We start from the raw sequence: 21,358 nt of genomic DNA, 5'->3' as shown, positions 1-21,358 counted from the left end.
CTGTAGTAAAACCATGGTAAATTCTGTGGTAATTATGATTTTTACTACAAATACCCTACTTCAACTATGCTTACTGTAGTAAAACCATGGTACATTTCGTTATTAATATGGTTTTACTACAAATACCCTAGTTCAACTACGCTTACTGTAGTAAAACCATGGTAAATTTCGTTATTAATATGGTTTTACTACAAATACCCTAGTTCAACTACGCTTACTGTAGTAAAACCATGGTACATTTCGTTATTAATATGGTTTTACTACAAATACCCTAGTTCAACTACGCTTACTGTAGTAAAACCATGGTAAATTTCGTTATTAATATGGTTTTACTACAAATACCCTAGTTCAACTACGCTTACTGTAGTAAAACCATGGTACATTTCGTTATTAATATGGTTTTACTACAAATACCCTAGTTCAACTACGCTTACTGTAGTAAAACCATGGTACATTTCGTTATTAATATGGTTTTACTACAAATACCCTAGTTCAACTACGCTTACTGTAGTAAAACCATGGTACATTTCGTTATTAATATGGTTTTACTACAAATACCCTAGTTCAACTACGCTTACTGTAGTAAAACCATGGTACATTTCGTTATTAATATGGTTTTACTACAAATACCTTAGTTCAACTACACTTATTGTAGTAAAACCATGGTAAATTTCGTTATTAATATGGTTTTACTACAAATACCCTACTTCAACTACGCTTACTGTAATAAACCCATGGTAAATTTTGTGGTAACTATGATTTTACTACAAATACCTTAGTTCAACCACGCTCAATGTAGTAAATCCATGGTAAATTTAGTTATTAATATGGTTTTCCTACAAATACCATAGTTAGACTATAGTGTAGTAAAACAATGGTACATTTTGCCGTTACCATGCTATGGTTTTACTATGAATACTATACTTACTGTAGTAAAACCATGGTAAATATCATTATTAATTTGGTTTTACTACAGATACCATACTTCAACTACACTCACTGTAGTAAAACCCTGTAGCTCAAGACCAGTTGCCCATTGAAGCTAAGCAGGGTTGAGCCTCGTCAGTACCTGGATGGGATACCTCCTGGGGAAAATTAAGGTTGCTGCTGGAAGAGGTATTATTGAGGCCAGCTGCGGTCTTTGTGTGTCCTAATGCCCAAGTATAGTGATGGGGACACTATACTGTAAAAAAGGACACCGAGATGTTAAACCGAGGTCCTGATTCTCTGCGGTTGTTAAAAATCCCCGGACACTTCTCGAAAAGAGTAGGGGTGTAACCCCGGTGTCCTGGTCAAATTCCCCCTATTGGCCCATATCAATCATGGCCTCCTAATAATCCCCTTTCGTGAACTGGCTCTATAACTCTACTCTCTCCTCTCCACCAATAGCTGGTGTGTGGTGAGCATACTGTCGCACTATGGCTGCTGTCGCATCATCCAGGTGGATGCTGCACACTGGTGGTGGTTGAGGAGAGTCACCTGTTCACTGTGTAAAGCACTCTGAGTGTAGTGTCGGAAAAGCACTATATAAATGTAACGTTCATTCATAAATATCACTATTAATATGGTTTTACAACAAATGTCTTCTGAAGCAATCAGGGCCCATATTCACAAAAAAAATCTTAAGGCTAACGCAGAAATTGAGGAGCAACTCTTAAAAATTAGGGGCTTGTCACTCCTAATTTTAGGACTCGTAAAATGTTCATCTAAGAGTAATTCATGAAGCATTTTAACGCTAAAAGTAGCTCCTAAACCCATGACAGCTTAGAAGTTGTCATGAGGATGACTTCTAACTCCCTAAGAATTAGTCACAAAGTGCTGAAACGATTAGTCGACGTTATTGACAACGTGAACAATAAAAAATTGTCAACAAAAATTTCCGTTGTCGAATAGTCGTTTGATCTCATTTAACGTAACATGAGATCACATTAAACTCTAATGATGACGCGCGAGAGCAGCACTGCAGATCACGCCTGACTGACGAGAGGAAGAATTACACCGATCACAGACGCATTCTAAACTTTCCAAACAGCTTCAGCTGATGTAGATCGCAAAGTATGAAGGAATTATAATGCAAAAATACAAAATAAGTAAATACAGAAGCACTCTCGTTGCGGAATAAGTGGAGCCGGAGCTGCTGCTCTGCTGAAGCAAAACTTGCGTGTCGAGCGTCTTTAAAGGAAACACTCCGGCGTTACATCTTTAATACAGTTATATTTAATGCATTATAGCTTTAATAAAGTTCAAATAATAGGGAAGCAGATCATGGAAATAACTACAAACTCTGAAACTGGCATTTCTCTGTGCGGTCAGCGCCTCTTCTATGAGTAGATGTCCCGATCTAAGGGGGAAGAGATTGAAACTGCACCCGGCTGATGCACACTCTGTCGCGGGACGCTCGTTAATGCAGCTAGATTATAACGTGATGACTCGCAACTTATTGAATCATAATAAATGTCATTGTGCGTTTCTTATCATGAAGAAAATTGGCAATACGCAGCTTTATTAATAAGAGCTAAAAAAAAAAACATTTTGTGAGTTAAAGATGGATTGAAGTGAACAGAAAGGTGAGAGAGGGTAGTCTTCGCCCCATTATACACGGCAACAAAATACGTTTTTGATTTGTTTTTGTTTTGGCTTGTTTTCCAATATAAATATCTAAAACTCCTTTAAAACTACGTACATTTACTTTAGCAGCTATACTGCAGAAAAAAACATTGTTATCTGAGAATGTTGAATATAATATTAAAAATAAAAACATTTTAAAATATCTAAAAATCCTTTTAAAAAAGATGCATTCACCTGAGAAGCAGCATATCAGATATTTAGACTTGCTTTTAGAGAATAGATCTTGAAGTATATTTTGTCTTTACTGCACTCACAGAAGTATAACCAAGTGAAAAATTACACATATTTAAGATGCATTGTCTTAAAGCATGTCTAAATATCTTATACAGTGCATCCGGAAAGTATTCACAGCGCTTCACTTTTTCCACATTTTGTTTTGTTACAGCCTTATTCCAAAATGGATTAAATTCATTATTTTCCTCAAAATTCAAAATAATGACAACGTGAAAGAAGTTTATTTGAAATCTTTGCAAATTTGTTAAAAATAAAAAATGAAAAAAAAAAATCACATGTACATAAGTATTCACAGCCTTTGCTCAATACTTTGTTGAAGCACCTTTGGCACCAATTACAGCCTCAAGTCTTTTTGAGTATGATGCTACAAGTTTGGCACACCTATTTTTGGGCAGTTTCTCCCATTCTTCTTTGCAGGACCTCTCAAGCTCCATCAGGTTGGATGGGGAGCGTCGGTGCACAGCCATTTTCAGATCTCTCCAGAGATGTTCAATCGGGTTCAAGTCTGGGCTCTGGCTGGGCCACTCAAGGACATTCACAGAGTTGTCCCAGAGCCACTCCTTTGTTATCTTGGCTGTGTGCTTAGGGTCGTTGTCCTGTTGGAAGATGAACCTTCGCCCCAGTCTGAGGTCCAGAGCGCTCTGGAGCAGGTTTTCATCAAGGATGTCTCTGTACATTGCTGCATTCATCTTTCCCTCGATCCTGACTAGTCTCCCAGTTCCTGCCACTGAAAAACATCCCCACAGCATGATGCTACCACCACCATGCTTCACTGTAGGGATGGTATTGGCCAGGAGATGAGCGGTGCCTGGTTTCCTCCAGACATGATGCTTGCCATTCAGGCCAAAGAGTTCAATCTTTGTTTCTCGTGGTCTGAGAGTCCTTCAGGTGCCTTTTGGCAAACTCCAGGCAGGCTGTCATGTGCCTTTTACTGAGGAGTGGCTTCCGTCTGGCCACTCTACCATACAGGCCTGATTGGTGGAGTGCTGCAGAGATGGTTGTTCTTCTGGAAGGTTCTCCTCTCTCCACAGAGAAATGCTGGAGCTCTGTCAGAGTGACCATCGGGTTCTTGGTCACCTCCCTGACTAAGGCCCTTCTCCCCCGATCGCTCAGTTTGGCCAGGCGGCCAGCTCTAGGAAGAGTCCTGGTGGTTCCAAACGTCTTCCATTTATGGATGATGGAGGCCACTGTGCTCATTTGGACCTTCAATGCTGCAGACATTTTTCTGTACCCAGATCTGTGCCTCGATACAATCCTGTCTCGGAGGTCTACAGACAATTCCTTGGACTTCATGGCTTGGTTTGTGCTCTGACATGCACTGTTAACTGTGGGACCTTATATAGACAGGTGTGTGCCTTTCCAAATCATGTCCAATCAACTGAATTTACCACAGGTGGACTCCAATCAAGTTGTAGAAACATCAAGGATGATCAGTGGAAACAGGATGCACCTGAGCTCAATTATGAGTGTCAAATGCAAAGGCTGTGAATACTTATGTACATGTGATTTGTTTAGTTTTTTATTTTTAATAAATTTGCAAAGATTTCAAACAAACTTCTTTCACATTGTCATTATGGGGTATTGTTTGTAGAATTTTAAAGAAAATAATTAATTTAATCCATTTTGGAATAAGGCTGTAACATAACAAAATGTGGAAAAAGTGAAGCGCTGTGAATAATTTCCGGATGCACTGTATGTTGCTTCTCAAGTAAATGTATCTTGTTTTAAGGACTTGTAGATCATTTTAAAATGGAAAACAAAACAAAAACACTCGATAACAATAGGATTTTTTGCAGTTCATTTTTTACTGAATTAAACTTAATAAAAAGTATTTTTTCCATTTAATTCAGTGAATGTCATTTAGAGGTATTTTTAAAAGATGATTTTGTCCTCTTTAGTGTTAGTAAGCACGTTTAATACAACCTTTTAAGTCGGGGCAGAAGCTGAATAGTCGGTTAAGAGCTAATGATTAATAGTTGTAATAAATCGCAGAATAGTCGAATAATCTTTCTAATTAGTCGATTAGCAAAACAATCATTAGTTGCAGCCCTACTCACAAACGATCCTAAGCATGACTGCTGCTGTCAATCCACATTAAACAATATATTAGAATATTATTATGACACTGACTGTTTAAAAAGGTATCGCCTGAATCACAATTAAATCAATGTATTTTAATATTATAATATTATAATGTTGACATTGACCTTTTTTATTATTGTAAACTTAGTTAGAGATGCAATTATCTCTCCCACAGCTGAAAAAAATAAATAAATAAAAATAAGACACCAGAGATAAAGGTTTTAACAACTCTGCACTCATTGGCCACATCAAAATGAAACTGTGTAGCACGGATGGATTGGGAATTTCTGTCACCCGTCAGCAGAATATTCTATCAAACTATACATGCATATAATTCTCCAGACCACACATCATCCGACAATTCATCGTTGTCTGTCTTAGCTTATAAATAGCAACGAGGTCAACTCCGCCTTACTCTTATCTTAAGATTTCCTTAAAAAAAACTTGCTCTTAGCAGTTTTTTGAATAGGATTTAAGCAAAAACTCCTAAATAGGAACTCTTTGGAGAACTCCTTGTGGTAAGATAAAAATCTTTGTGAATACGGGCCCAAGTTTGTTTTTGGATTTCAAGCTCGATTGCACTTCCTATAGAGCCATCTAGCGCTCTGCGCATGTGCCAAGCACTAGGAAGTGTAATCATGAAGTCATGATCGTGCCCAGAGACTGCAATGGCATGACGTACAGTGAGTTATGTTTTGGTGTGTTCTCAACAAAAACCAATTGGATCGCTTCAGAAGACATGGATTAAACCACCGGAGTCATATGGATTACTTTTATGCTGCCTTTATATGCTTTTTGGACCTTCAAAGTTCTGGCCGCCATTCACTTGCATTGTATGGACCTACAGAACTGAGATATTCTTCGTTTGTGTTCAGCAAAAGAACAAAGTTAGACACATATGGGATGGCATGAGAGTGAGTAAATGATGAGAGAATTTTCATTTTTGGGTGAACTATCCCTTAAAAATATAGTTACTGTAGTAAAACCATAGCAAATTTTGTGGTTAATATGGTTTTACTACAAATACCATAGTTTAACTATGGTTACTATAGTAAACCACAATGAATTTTCGTAAAGGGATAGATAAAGCTACAGTATTGCGAGGAAAAGCAAACTATTTAAAAAAAATGAATTATGCCCGTTCTCTAAGGGGCTCCGTAGATGAATCATGCATAAGATAAGCAAAATTTATGGCCTGGGTAGCTCAGCGAGTAAAGACGCTGACTACCACAGTCGCGAGTTCGAATCCAGGGCGTGCTGAGTGACTCCAGCCAGGTCTCCTAAGCAACCAAACTGGCCCAGTTGCTAGGGAGGGTAGAGTCACATGGGGTAACCTCCTTGTGGTCACTATAATGTGGTTTTCGCTCTCGGTGGGGCACGTGGTGAGTTGTGCATGGATGCCACGGAGAATAGCGTGAAGCCTCCACACGTGCTATGTCTCCACGGTAACGCGCTATACAAGCCACGTGATAAGATGCACGGATTGACGGTCTCAGATGCGGAGGCAACTGAGATTCGTCCTCCGCCACCTGGATTGAGGCGAGTCACTACACCATAAATATATATATATATATATATATAATAAATTCAGGTCAGATTTGGTTTCATGTTGACATTAAGCATGCTGAAATGTGAAATAGACAGAGAGACAAAGATAAAAAATAAAAATAAATCACTCACGTCCAGTGTTTTCAAACAGAACTTTATCATTCAGACCCAAACGGAGCTCTGGCATTCCCGAAAGGAATACTCTCATCTTAATGGAGCCAACAATCTCACTGCACAGGACGTTACCGTTCGCACTGACCTGGAGAAAGATCAGCATGCATGAGGCAGTACTATTTGACAGAAAAATACAATTCTGATGGAAACTCAGACCAAGAAATAAAACCAAATTAAAATGGTTCATCTCATTATTTGAACTCATGACCTGTACTATTTGAAAAAGAAAAAAAAATTGCTATTTGTAGGAGCTACACCGAGTAAATATTAAAATTGTTATGAAAACAGCAGGTTCATCACCTTACATAACAAAGGCATAATAACATGATTGTCACTGTGACCTGCATCCTGTTTGTTAGGATGGATTCCTGTGTTTATTTTGAGCGAGTCTAGAGACATCTAAGAAACGTGGTTTTTCTAAAACCATACCAGGAGGTTGACAGACTCGATGACGTCCAGGAAAACCTCGTTCTTCCTGTACTTGATACCCTCCGACCTCCAGGACACAGCGTTGGTTACGGTGGCAGGGGGTCGTGGGGCACCAGTGTCCAACTTGTGACCTTCCTGTGTGATGTATCTGTGTATTGACAAGCACAATGACATTGGCGAAATGAAGACTGGAACTTCTGCAAACACACTTATCTATAAGTTGTTCTTGAATGACACCTGCTGGTGTGTCACTGAAAGGCCTGGAAATATTTCTAAGTAATTCAAGCACATTACAGAGATCTGTCATTATTTACTCACCCTCATGTCATTCTAAACCCATATGCTATTAGTTTTCCAGTGGAACACAAAAGTATACAATTTTGAAGAATTGTTAAGCAGCTTAAAGTACTAAATATGTAAATGTAAATATAAAAGTAGTAAATATGACTTAAGTGCTATATTCCAAGTCTTCTGAAGTCATTCGATGGTTTCATGTGAGGATTAGATTAAAATAGAAGTCGTTATTCACTGATAATCTAGCCCGCCCTTGGTATACTCAGTTACTACATATGAGAACCAATTGCATTTTAATATCAATGATGTTGACGTCTCATTTTTAACCTGAAATTGAGCTTCGATAGAGGTGAAGATTATCAGTGAATAACAGCTTCAATTTCAATCTGCTTCAGGAAACTTGGGATTCAGCACATGATGTAAGGACCACTTTTGCAGTGCTAATTTATCGTTTTCTGGAGATTTACAGCCCCTGGTCAGGATTCACTTTCATTGTATGGAACAAGAGTAGCTTGGACATTCTGCTAAGCTTCTCTTAAACATCCGAGCGAAATGCAGGTGAGTAGAAAATGATCATTTTCAATTTTAGGTGAATGATTCTGTTCCATACTCACTCCTGCAGGATTTTGCTGTCAGTAGTTTGAGGATATCCAAAGTCCATGAGTTCATCTAGCAGCTCGTAGATGATCACAAAGTTATCTCTGATACTCTCCTCCTCCAGCTCCTTAAAGTATTCTGAGAACACCTGAGACATACAGACACATCACGCACCTATTAGAGTAAAGCAGGTGGAATTCTCAGTAGTTGTTTTCGGGGTGCTTTACACAACCACAACTGTCTTTTGCCGTCTCTAATCAGCACACAAGATACAAGAAAAGTGGGCCTTGTTATGATCCTCCTCTGACTCAGAAATTACTTTTAAGTGCAAAAGAAACATTATTAACCCTGAAATGTATGGGTGTTCAACATTATTATATGCTTGGGTCTTTAGCGACTCGACAGGTACTGTATATCTATCACAAATGGATCTACAAAATGCCCAAATAGTGTCAAATTTTCAAACCTTTTTTAAGACATTTAGAAAATAATAGAATAGAATATATTCTGATATATTTTGGTGTTTTATTTTTCATATATCAAAGAGATGATGCAACAAATATAAAACAGGATTCATTACTTCCACGCTGACATTTCAAGAGATGCAACTGGCTGTCAAACTCATATTGAGCTTAACATAACACATAATCTACACATTTTTATTTTCTCATGCACCGAGTCTAAATAGACACATTCATTCCCAAATGGCAACAGCCAAATCATAGTGTTCATGTGTTACACTTGCTATAGTTTACTTCCACGTTGCTTTTTCATCAAATAGCAATTTACAATGTAAATCAAGTCAATCACTGAAACAACAGCACCACCTTGAGTAAGAAATAGCATTGTATATGTGTACATGTATATGGAATGCTGATAATTCACCATTGTTACACAGAAATCAACATGATTTACAGTTAAAGTCAGAAGTTTACATACACTTAGGTTGAAGTCATTAAAACTCATTTTTTAACCACTCTACAGATTTCATATGAGCAAACTATAGTTTTGGCCACTCGTTTAAGACATCTACTTTATGCATGTTTCCAACAATTGTTTACAGACAGATTGTTTCACTTTTAACTGACCATATCACAATTCCAGTGGGTCAGAAGTTTACATACACTAAGTTAACTGTGCCTTTAAGCAGCTTGGAAAATCCCAGAAAATGATATCAAACCTTTAGCCAATTAGCTTCTGATAGGAGGTGTACTGAATTGGAGGTGTACCTGTGGATGTATTTTAAGGCCTACCTTCAAACTCAGTGCCTCTTTGCTTGACATCATGGGAAAATCAAAGAAATCAGACAAGACCTCAGAAAAACAAATTGTGGACCTCCACAAATCTGGTTCATCCTTGGGAGCAATTTTCAAATGCCTGAAGGTACCATGTACATCTGTACAAACAATAGTACACAAATATAAACACCATGGGACCACGCAGCCATCATACCGCTCAGGAAGGAGACGCATTCTGTCTCCTAGAGATGAACGTAGTTTGATGCGAAAAGCACAAATCAATCCCAGAACAACAGCAAAGGACCTTGTGAAGATGCTGGAGGAAACAGGTAGACAAGTATCTATATCCACAGTAAAACGAGTCCTATATCAACAAAACCTGAAAGGCTGCACAGCAAGGAAGAAGCCACTGCTCCAAAACTGCCATAAAAAAGCCAGACTACAGTTTGCAAGTGCACATGGGGACAAAGATTGTACTTTTTGGAGAAATTTCCTCTTGCCTAATGAAACAAAAATGGAACTGTTTGGCCATAATGATCATTGTTATGTTTGGAGGAAAAAGGGTGAGGCTTGCAAGCCGAAGAACACCATCCCAACCGTGAAGCATGGGGGTGGCAGCATCATGTTGTGTGGGTGCTTTGCTGCAGGTGGGACTGGTGCACTTCACAAAATAGATGGTATAATGAGTAAGGAAAATGAAGTGGATATATTGAAGCAGCATCTCAAGACATCAGCCAGGAAGTTAAAGCTCAGTCGCAAATGGGTCTTCCAAATGGACAATGACCCCAAGCATACCTCCAAATTTGTGGCAAAATGGCTGAAGGACAACAAAGTCAAGGTATTGGAGTGGCCATCACAAAGCCCTGACCTCAATCCAATAGAAAATTTGTGGGCAGAACTGAAAAAGCGTGTGCGAGCAAGGAGGCCAACAAACCTGACTCAGTTACACCAGTTCTGTCTGGAGGAATGGGCCAAAATTCCAGCAACTTATTGTGAGAAGCTTGTGGAAGGCTACCCAAAACATTTGACCCAAGTTAAACAATTTAAAGGCAATGCTACCAAATACTAACAAAGTGTGTGTAAACTTCTGACCCACTGGGAATGTGATGAAAGAAATAAAAGCTGAAATAAATAATTCTCTCTACTATTATTCTGACATTTCACATTCTTAAAATAGTGATCCTAACTGACCTAAGACAGGGAATGTTTTCTACGATTAAATGTCAGGAATTGGGAAAAACAGAGTTTAAATGTATTTGACTAATGTATATGTAAACTTCTGACTTCAACTGTAGTACTCATTTGTCTTGTAAAAGACAAAGAAATATATATCCTGTAAAAGTAAACTTACATAGATATGAAATAATCTTCAAAATATTATTATGGAAGTGCAAAAAAATGACACTATTACATATCTTGGGTCTTTAATAACCCTATACACTTTTGGTAATTAAGCAGTTCTTCAACCAACTTCTTGAGGTATCACCCTGGGATGCTTTTTAAACAATATTGAAGGAGTTCCCATCTATGTTGGGCACTTATTGGCTTTTTTTCTTTATTATTTGGTCCAAGTCATAAATTAAAAAAAAACAAAATTAATAAAATTTTAGTTTTATAATGAAATACATAAATTAACATTTAAGCATACGCCTTCAGATCAAAAGATTTTTAAGATCATGAGAAACATTTCAGTCAAGTGTTTCAAAACTTTTGACCAGTAGTGTATATATATATATATATATATATATATATATATAGAGAGAGAGAGAGAGATTCTTTGCAATTTTGCCAATTTTTATTTTATTTTTTGTCTTTGTTTTTATCTTTTGTTATACTATTCAGAAGAGAAAGGTTGAGGAATACTAAAGAGGTGTGGAATGAGGTCCTGGGTCACTAATGACCCGATGTATGCATTAAAACTGATATAACGTACAGTACCTGAACAACTTTGTAGAGGAAGGAGAAAACCAGGGAGACACAAGCATTCTTTTTGGATGTTGCAACAACTGTTTGGCAATAAGTTAAGAGGCAAAACATGCTTAAGAGAGATACAACAAATGAATCAAACTTGTCATGTTCATAGTGGACAAAATGATTAACAGGTTACATCAAATATTGTTATGTGAAATATGTGAAGAAAAACAAATTAATCTCCAAAAAAGCTATAGAAGAGTCTGTATTATGGCTGGTATCATGTAATATCAACACTTATCCCCCTACATCAGTAGAGAAAATACAGTAGTGTAATTAGGGCTGTCACGATTATGAAATTTGGCTGACGATTTATTGTCCAAAAATTAACCGCAATTATGACGATTAATTGTCTGTTTAAGGGCTTGTACGATTAACTGTCATACTTCCTAAGGTGTATGTGTGCTTCAAACATTTATTCAGATTTAAATGGGAGTCATATAATAAAATAGGGATATATAATTTCCTTTAAGGCTTAAAAACATTATGAATGACATGAAAAATAATATTTAAAATATCAAAATATTTCCAAATACTTAAAATATCTGCCTCTCTTTTTGGTGACCTTTAGACTTGGTACATTTTATATTTACACAATTTTATTTGTTTTTTTAATCCAGCAAACCTGAATAGCTATTATATTATAAGGTATGCAATAGTAAAATATATCTGTCCTAAATCCATCACTTTCACACAGGGTTCGAAATTAACTCCGCCAAGTGGCAATTGTGGATACATTTTCTATTTGGCTGGTGAATTACGCAGTGTCACACGCAACTCTGGAGGGTGCCTTTTCCTTTCTATCACGGTACGTGGTGAAGCGGGCCAATGGACATCCAGCATCAGTTTGTGTCAGCTTGTCAAATAATGTAACATGTTCCAGTTTTGTCCTGAAGGGGGCGCTGTAGGCCTGCAGTCAGTGATATTGCAGGTGTTTACATCGAACGGCTCTCTAATAAGTACTATGTAAATCCAGAAGCAAGCTGAAAGTAATGTTCAGGAGCGTTCATGCCATCGTGATAAAGAGAAGACCGCTCTTGGATTTCCAATGGATGTGCAAGTAAGTTTTAATAACCCACCACAACACATACAAATTCTTATGGTTACATTATTATACAGGAACCAAATGATTTTCATGGTGTTCGGTTCCATTAATGGTTCTTGAACTTCCGGCGATGCAAAGAGAAAACCAGACTAAAATACTCAGCGTTTCCTGTACTCCCAACAAATTACTCTTTTGAGCCGGTTCTTTTTAGTGAATCAAAAAGACTTACGAATCAGTTGGAGCTGAATTAATGATTTACTCCAAATAAACCAGGAACTGTTACTGAGTTATGTGTCCGTACTTTCTTACTAGTCATTCATTTGACCAGGGGCGCATTAACGCACGGGCTTATACGGGCCTACAACTCCCATGGGGCCCAGTGGGAGGAGCGTGTTTAAATGCTTTCAGCGGGAAACGCGGTTGTTGACATGGTGACAGTGCACAACCATTAAAGGCATCCGTGTAGTGCTTGTTCAATGCACACAACAAATAATCGCAATCAGACGATTATTTATAATCATGACAGGCCTAAGGGTAATAACTAGTGCTGTCAGTCGATTAAAACATTTAATCACGATTAATAGCATTTTTTTTTTATAGTTTTGACAGCTGTAGTCATAACAGATCCAAGAGTGAGCTGTGAGTGATAGGATACGGTAAAGATTGTTGTGTTTAATCCACATGAAACGAACACCTCCGTGAGCCAGAATGGGTGATAATGTGCCCTCCTCCTCTTTATCCATCAACAGGGTCATAAAATGCTCAATCTCGGACATGTCCACATCGCCGCGGTAATTACGGCAAATCAGGACCTGAAACACACACATACAAACGCCTCTTAGACAACAGAAAATAATGCACAACATTTTTCCTCATCCCATATTGTTAATGACCAAACTGCATGTCAAATATAATAGTTAAAATGAGATATTTTTTCTTCTTTTTTTTTTGTATAATGTGGTTGATAAGTGTCTTTTAATGGTGTACAAAAAATAATAATAATAATGTATTATTTTAAATATTAGAAATATCGCATTTAAGTTGTGTCTCACATCTTGTGCTCAACCCTGTTACCGAAACCAACCTAGCCTGATGAAGGGCATGGAAAAACAATAGGTCACACGGCAAACAGGGAATTACATCATCAAGAAATTTGCTAACAGCATGGCCAGAATAAAAGTAATTTCATTCTTCCATTTTCAATATTTGTATCATCTTTTCAGCATTGGTTGCCTTCGTCGATCTAAACAACTCAACCCTGTTACTAACATTATCAGTATAAAAGAGTACTTATTTCAATGTTTTCTTGTTTACTGTATAAATATGACTTTAAAGATCTTGACATTGACATTTCATTCACAAATTAGCATCTTTTCTTGAGAAATTGCTAATATTAGCGTGAGTGTGCCTACCCTGTTAACGTTTTTTTTTTTTTTGAGTAACAGGGTTGCACCCTCATCAGTTTTCTTAACCCTTGTGCGACCTTCGGGACATTTTTGTCTTTTTCATTTTGAAAAATAATTTTGGCTGTGTTAATGCCAACGGCATACATTTTGCCAAAGGTGTGTATTTTTGGGGGGAATTTTGATATTTCAACCTCAGTTCCTATAATACACTGTGTACACAAAATAGTTACACTCAGGATCTCCAGGACAAAAATGTCCCCATTGAAACCCATTAAAACTGCAATATTTGATCCCAGTGCCATTAAAGCATAAAATCATGAATTCTATGATATCATGCTTTCATTTCGGAGCCCTGGCTTCAAAATTTACATTTTTTATATTTTCCACCAGATGGCGCCATTGTTCTCATGTTTAGCCTATGGAGCAAATACATGCTTTTCCCCTATTTTCTGTTTGCTGTATTATAGAGCACTGCAGGCCATTTGAATAAATGATGTATGTGTGTATTGAGAAATGTGTGTGTGTGTGTGTGTGTGTGTGTGTGTGTGTGTAAAAAACAACAGTGGCATTATATAAACAAACTGACATTTAAAGAGTTAAAATCCTGAAAATGAATGAATATTTGGTAGTTATGATCAGGACTGATGTTGGTTAAAAAAAATTAATTCACTGAAAGTAAAAAATAATATTAATATATAATATTATTATGGTAGTTTCTAATAACCTCCAAGTAACTTTTTTAAGTTGACGCACAACAGGTTTAAAATTTATATTTGATGCCTAAGCTGGACAAATACAGTTTTCTGAAGGTTTATTACCTCTTTTCTTAAAATACATAACAAAAAATGTGAACTAAAGTAAAATTTTGAAGAATATTGATGCCTAAATTGTCCTCCAATTCTGGAATCTCAAAAATATGACCTGGTATTTATCAAAGTACCAAGGTTCAACCATAATACTTTTCTAAGGGGTGCATGGAACATTTTGCCCACTCAACACCAAAAATTCACAATAAAAACAATAAAAAACTACATCTAAAGTCCACACTTAATTTCTATAGTAACCCAAAGTGCTTTAAAAACAATTGAAAGCTTAAATATCAACAAAGAGTGAGTTTAAATGACGACGGATGTGGAGATTAACATTTTATCTACTTTTTATTGATAGTGATTGATTTGATCAGTCACTTTATCCAACACATATTAATTCAGTTAATAGTAAACAGCTGCTTTAAAATGGTGAATTTATACATGGAATAATACATCAGGATATGGGATGTTAAAACCCACAGATCTTTCAAAACATGAGAAACATTTATTTTGACATTATTTAGATCTCCTCAGATTGATGTTGGGTGTGATTAGCTTTAGCCAACTGTGCTAGTGAACCGTTATCTCACCTTCCCCTTCAGATCTAACACATAAACCGCGCTGGCAGACATCTCTCCACCTCTCTCGACCACTTTTATCGGTAATGTAGAGAAGTACGCTCACTTCTGAGGCATTGGTGTGTTTAATGAAGAACTGTCACCCGTTTAAGACGCTCATAAAATCGCCAATATCATCAAACAGCGGATAAGAGATTTAGAGGAACCGGGTGGTGCCGCGACCAGCGCGTGTGTGACTGTAGCGCCACCTGCCGCACTGGATGAATGAGAACACTGCAGTATGTTTCCTGTTTCCTGTTTGCCACCAATTCCAGTTCAAAAACGTTATTGATGTGTGTATATCTATCTATCTATATATATATATATATATATATATACACACACACACACACACTGGAGGCCAAAAGTTTGGAATAATATACACATTTTGCTGTTTCGGAAGGAAATTGGTCCTTTAATTCACCAAAGTGGCACTCAACTGACCACAAAGTATAGTCAGGACATTACTGATGTAAAAAACAGCACCATCACTATTTGAAAAAAGTAATTTTTTTTATCAAATCTAGACAGCAGCCATCACTCCAACACCTTATCCTTGAGTAATCATGCTAAATTGATCATTTGGTACTAGAAAATCACTTGCCATTATATCAGACACAGTTGAAAGCTATTTGGTTCATTAAATGAAGCTTAACATTGTCTTTCTCTAGAAACTCATCAGTCAGTCATTGTTTTGAGGAATGAAGGCTATACAATGCTTGAAATTGCCAAAAAACTGAAGATTTCATATAAAGGTGTACACTACAGTCTTCAAACACAAAGGACAACTGGCTCTAACAAGGACAGAAAGAGATGTGGAAGACCAGATGTACAACTAAACAAGAGGATAAGTACATCAGAGTCTCTAGTTTGAGAAATAGACGCCTCACATGTCCTCAGCTGACAGCTTCATTGAATTCTACCCGCTCAACACCAGTTTCATGTACAACAGTAAAGAGAAGACTCAGGGGTTCAGGCCTTATGGGAAGAACTGCAAAGAAAAAGCCACTTTTGAAACAGAAAAACAAAAAGAAAAGGTTAGAGTGGGCAAAGAAACACAGACATTGGACAACAGATAACTGGAAAAGAGTGTTATGGATCTTAACCCCATTGAGCTTTTGTGGGATCAGCTAGACTGTAAGGTGTGTGAGATGTGTCCGACAAGACAGTCACATCTATGGCAAGTGCTACAGGAAGTGTGGGGTGAAATGTCACCTGAGTATCTGGACAAACTGACAGCTAGAATTGTAAGGATCTGCAAAGCTGTCATTGCTGCACGTGGAGGATTTTTTGATGAGAACTCTTTGAAGTAGTTTTTTTTTTTTTTTTTTCACATTTTAATTGTAATTTTTCATGTTATTAATGTCCTGACTATACATTGTGATCAGTTGAATGCCACTTTAGTGAATAAAAGTACCAATTTCTTTCCATAAGAGCAAAATCTGTACATTATTCCAAACTTTTGGTCACCAGTATATGTGTGTGTGTGTATATATATATATATATATATATATATATATATATATATATATATATATATATATACATATATATATAGGGTTTAGAGGGTTACTTTTAAAATGTATTCCACTACAGATTACAGAATTTTTAACATATTCCATTAGATTACTCATGGTCAGCAACTTAATTTAAATACTTTGGATTACTTCTTCAGCACTGCCAGACTTTTTTTTTTTTTTACTTGTTTTGACTATAAATAAGTTAATAAGTAAAAAAAAATCAATAATAATAAATAAAAAAAATGTGCCAGTACAGTAAGACAAAATACACATGTTAAAATACATTCTCTAAAAGCCTAAATATCTTATGCAGTGTTGCTTCTAAAACAAGATAAAGCAAATGTATCTTGCTTTAAGGATTTTCAGATATTTTTACAGGAAAACAATACAAAAATTTTCATGCTCTTGATAGAAACAAATATAATCGTGCATGGTAACAGATGCATGTAAAACGGCTTAAAATAGCATTTTAGCTTAGCATAAAGCTAAATGTTCACATGACAATCTACACAAGGTTAACTATTTCTGCTGGCCCAAACTTACTTCAAACACCCACTGAGTGTACACAACGACATCATCTTCTGATCGCATCATTTATATGTATAAATGTTTTCCATCTGAAAGGACTAAATATTAAATGAAACAAATGACAATAAAATGCAAAGTAATCTCTTCAGTAATCAAAATACTTTTTTGAATGTAACTGTATTCTAATTACCAATGATTTAAATTGTAACTGTAATGGAATACAGTTACTTATATTTAGTATTTTAAATACGTGATTCCGTTACATGTATTCCATTACCCCCCAACACTGTGTGTGTGTGTATATATATATATATATATATATATATATATATATATATATATATATATATATATATATATATATATATATATATATATATATGATATATTCTGACTACATTTTTACAATTAAACATACACTTTGAGAATATACAGTGTGTACTCATAATCCACAAGTTTTGAATTGTCACATGTGATGTCATGCCATAAATGCATTGCCATTTGTGACAGTATCTGCAAAGTGTTTGCAAGACATTTATTTTTCATTATTAGAGGATTCTCTTTATTGGTTGTGCTCTGTTCATAGCTGTTGATGTCAGTCTTTCCACTAGATGTCTCTTGATGCTAAGCAGTGCTCCGTATATGACTGTGTAATTTGCAAAGTTATAGAACATAAAATTAGTTTTGGACCATTTGGACTGGACTTTGTCTATTTCCACTCATTTTCATAACTCCACAAACTATTGGTCAAAGTTGACCTTGTTTTATTTTAATGACATATTGTATGTAAAATGACATATTTGATCAATTTATGTGTAATAATTTCTATGTTTGGGACAACTGAAACATTAAAAATATGAAAAATATTAATACATAAAAATAAAAAATAAAAAACTTGATTATTGATTGTTTGCAGACTGCAACAAATTCAGCCCAGGTTCCTGAACTGACAGGTCTTGGGGGCGATTTAGTTTTGTAAAGGAAGAGGTGAAATTTAAACAGAAAATATCTTGAAGCAGCATGAACAGGATGCATGTGTGTATATCATATCAAATGAAACTACTTTAGCTGTTCAGCTTAATTTTTAATCACGACACTTCCGAGCATTTTGCTTTTTGCAAATAATGTGTGCTTCATAAACAATTAATTTCAAATGTGTCCCCTGTTCTATAAATGTCTATTAAGAAAGTTGTCATGGAGTCAGGTCGTGATGGAACTTGTTTGTCTAAAGACACATAGTCATGGCATAGCAAGCATTTTATTGGCCCTGTGTCTACAGAAACATGTGCATTAGATGATCTAGAATTTCAGGCTGTACGTGTGTCCATATGTTCTGCATGCCATTGTTCAGAATGAGATATGACTCTGATGTCAGACATGGTTTAAAGGCACATTTTAACTTTGAGATGTGGACAACTCTAAGAACTTTTACTATGAATAAGGGTTAAACGAAGTACAACCCCAAAGAGACAGATGTAAAAAAGAAGAAAAATGTGAAACTGCTTCTTGATAGTAGGGACCATGGTCAGTAATGCAATAAACTGCCAATGAAAGTCATGTTTGGTGAAATCTTTGCTATCTAGAAAATCCTAATGCTAATAGTTTCTCAATTTTCTTACGATTAGCAATTCTTTGTATTATGCTGCAATGGCTTTTTTCCAATGCAACTTGCACTATTTAAACCTTTTTCACATATATATGTGTGAATCCTTTTACATATGTCTATCATTAGTATTAAACAAATTTCATTATAGTCATCTTTAACTTAAATATATACATTATTTTATTTTACTTGTGAGTTTAGTTTAGTTTAGCTTTCATAGAGTATAATGTTTGGTCCATAGTGAACACACAGTGGACAGTTTGTGGTCTGTTCTAATAACATAGGATTCATTCCAATTTATAAATGGACAATTACACTGTATTATGTACACTATGTAAAACACAACGGCATGTGAGAGCTTGGGCCAGCGGACCAGCCAAACAAACATCCAGACTGGAGGAGAGATTAAACTTAACATTATATTACACAGCACAGACAGAGGGCGCTGGCTTTGGTGCTTCATTAACATGTCATCCATCCATCCATCTATCTGTCTGTCTGTCTATCCATCCATCCATCCATCATCTATCTGTCTGTCTGTCTGTCTGTCTGTCATTTTATTGTCTGTCTGCCTATCCATCCATCCATCCATCCACCCATCCATCCATCCATCCGTCTGTCTGTCTTTTTATTGTCTGTCTGCCTATCTATCTATCTATCTATCTGTCTGTCATTTTATTGTCTGTCTGCCTATCCATCCATCCATCCATCAACATCTATCTATCCGTCCATCTGTCTGTCTTTTTATTGTCTGTCTGCCTATCTATCTATCTATCTGTCTGTCATTTTATTGTCTGTCTGCCTATCCATCCATCCATCCATCCATCCATCAACATCTATCCATCCATCCATCCATCCATCTATCAATCCATCCATCCATCAATCCATCATCCATTCATCCATCCATCCAGCATCTATCTACCTATCTATATATCTATCCATCCATCCATCCATCCATCAATCCATCCATCCATTCATCCATCCAGCATCTATCTATCTATCCATCCATCCATCCATCCAGCATCTATCTATCCATCTATCCATCCATCCATCCATCCATCAATCAATCTATATATCTATCCATCCATCCATCCATCCTTAATCCAGAAACCAGCCAACAATAGCCATTGTAACACTGCCTACTAGTCCTACTGCAGTTCAGGCCTTCACAATAACACCCATTCATCTGAACAATCACCAACAGGAAGATGCATGACATCAAGCACAACATTGTTCAAAGACTCATTGTCTCACTCTCTCTCTCTCTCTCTCTGTATTTTCTAATAGTCTTTTTAACCTCTTCCCTTGTTTCCAGACCCGTGATGTGAGTTATTGCTGCTCTGTCCTGGTTTCCAAATGTGCAACTGATCCATCAACCTTATGAACTCACACATACAGTACCAACAAAAGACAGTCAAGCATATAACTTATGTTTTATACCACTGTCTCCTTAAGATGATTCGCTGATGTTTTCCTCTTTTGTAAGTCGCTTTGGATAAAAGCGTCTGCCAAATGAATAAATGTAAATGTAAATGTAGAGCAGTGTTGCTCAACTGGTGGGTCTTGACCCCAAAATGAGTTGCAGGTTTGGTCTGATTGGGTCATTGACTTAATGTCAAATTTTAAATTGTGGGTCCTGAAGCAAAACCAGTTGAGAACCACAAAATAGTACTTTCATATAATGTGATTATGTGAGATGTTGAGTGATGAATTTGGTCAAGTGGTGTCTCTGGGACAGTTTTGTGAAAGACTCAGTGTGCATTAAAACACAATCACATCTCGTACATCTGGTCTCAAACTATGGTGTACCAGAATTCTGTATGCCGTGCAATAAACTCCAAGTCTCAGTGAGCTATTTGATTTCTGATTCTGCAGTGTTTCACCCAATACTTTTGTATTCTATTTATTTTTTGTTCTTAAAGTGTTTTGAATTGTTTGTTTGGCAACATTGTAGGGCATTTCAACTCAGTCACTTACTGTATAATATTCCATTTCGGTTAGGGTTGCCGGTTGAGGTGCGTTCACAGCGACAACAATTTGCTTTAACAAAGTCACCTGAAGTCATACATTTTCAATGAGAGTTGGCAATTTGTTTTGACATGAGCATCCCCTGCTGATACAGTTGCTCACTAATTCCAGTAATGTTATTTATTAGGTGAACAGGGGTTTAATTTTAGGTTTAATTTTAGAGCGCAACAGTCTAGTTCTGGAAGAAAAAAATCCCATTCATTTTCTCCATTGACAAAATGATTTTAAACAATAATTATAAACCTAAAAATAGACCTACTGTGAGCTCCGAGGTTTTTCATTGATCGTACATGCTTCTGTTGATGCCATCAGTCCTTGTTATTTCATTTTCATTTTAATAGTGGCATTCCTGGTAAATAATGATCTGCCAATCAGATATTCGTGGGCTACAAAGTGCGCCAACAGAGCTCTGTAGCAATCGAACACTCCCATCACACACTGTGAATGACTCAATCGAGTCGCTCTCCCTACAACTCTCAAACTACTTACATATTTGCATATATCTGAATATTTTGCAATGAAATTAAAATATACAGTATTGTTTCTATACCTGTAGTCAACCACTTTAAATCAATAGTTTTATGTTCTTCCATTGTTTTTAATGCAA

At 36.5% G+C, this 21,358-nt stretch overlaps 1 protein-coding gene across 1 annotated transcript in view; it reads right to left on the bottom strand.

The window, feature by feature from the left end:
- The window catches only part of LOC127442520 (AP-1 complex subunit mu-1-like), a 37,581-nt gene extending 22,329 nt beyond the window's left edge, over nucleotides 1-15,252 (bottom strand). Inside the window, exons 1-6 of the mRNA XM_051700625.1 lie at nucleotides 15,046-15,252; nucleotides 12,896-13,052; nucleotides 11,163-11,230; nucleotides 8,004-8,134; nucleotides 7,096-7,243; nucleotides 6,625-6,751 (exon numbers count right to left, since the gene is read on the bottom strand). Coding sequence (XP_051556585.1) covers nucleotides 6,625-6,751; nucleotides 7,096-7,243; nucleotides 8,004-8,134; nucleotides 11,163-11,230; nucleotides 12,896-13,052; nucleotides 15,046-15,087 — 673 coding nt within the window. The 5' untranslated portion in view covers nucleotides 15,088-15,252. The remainder of the gene's footprint in view (nucleotides 1-6,624; nucleotides 6,752-7,095; nucleotides 7,244-8,003; nucleotides 8,135-11,162; nucleotides 11,231-12,895; nucleotides 13,053-15,045) is intronic.
- Between the last annotated feature and the right edge of the window lie 6,106 nt (nucleotides 15,253-21,358).

The sequence above is a fragment of the Myxocyprinus asiaticus genome, chromosome 6 (genome assembly GCF_019703515.2).
Source record: "Myxocyprinus asiaticus isolate MX2 ecotype Aquarium Trade chromosome 6, UBuf_Myxa_2, whole genome shotgun sequence".
Classification (NCBI taxonomy): Eukaryota; Metazoa; Chordata; class Actinopteri; order Cypriniformes; family Catostomidae; genus Myxocyprinus; species Myxocyprinus asiaticus.
The sequence above is the reverse complement of the archived record's forward strand: the minus strand, read 5'-3'. Positions and strand labels throughout refer to the sequence as shown.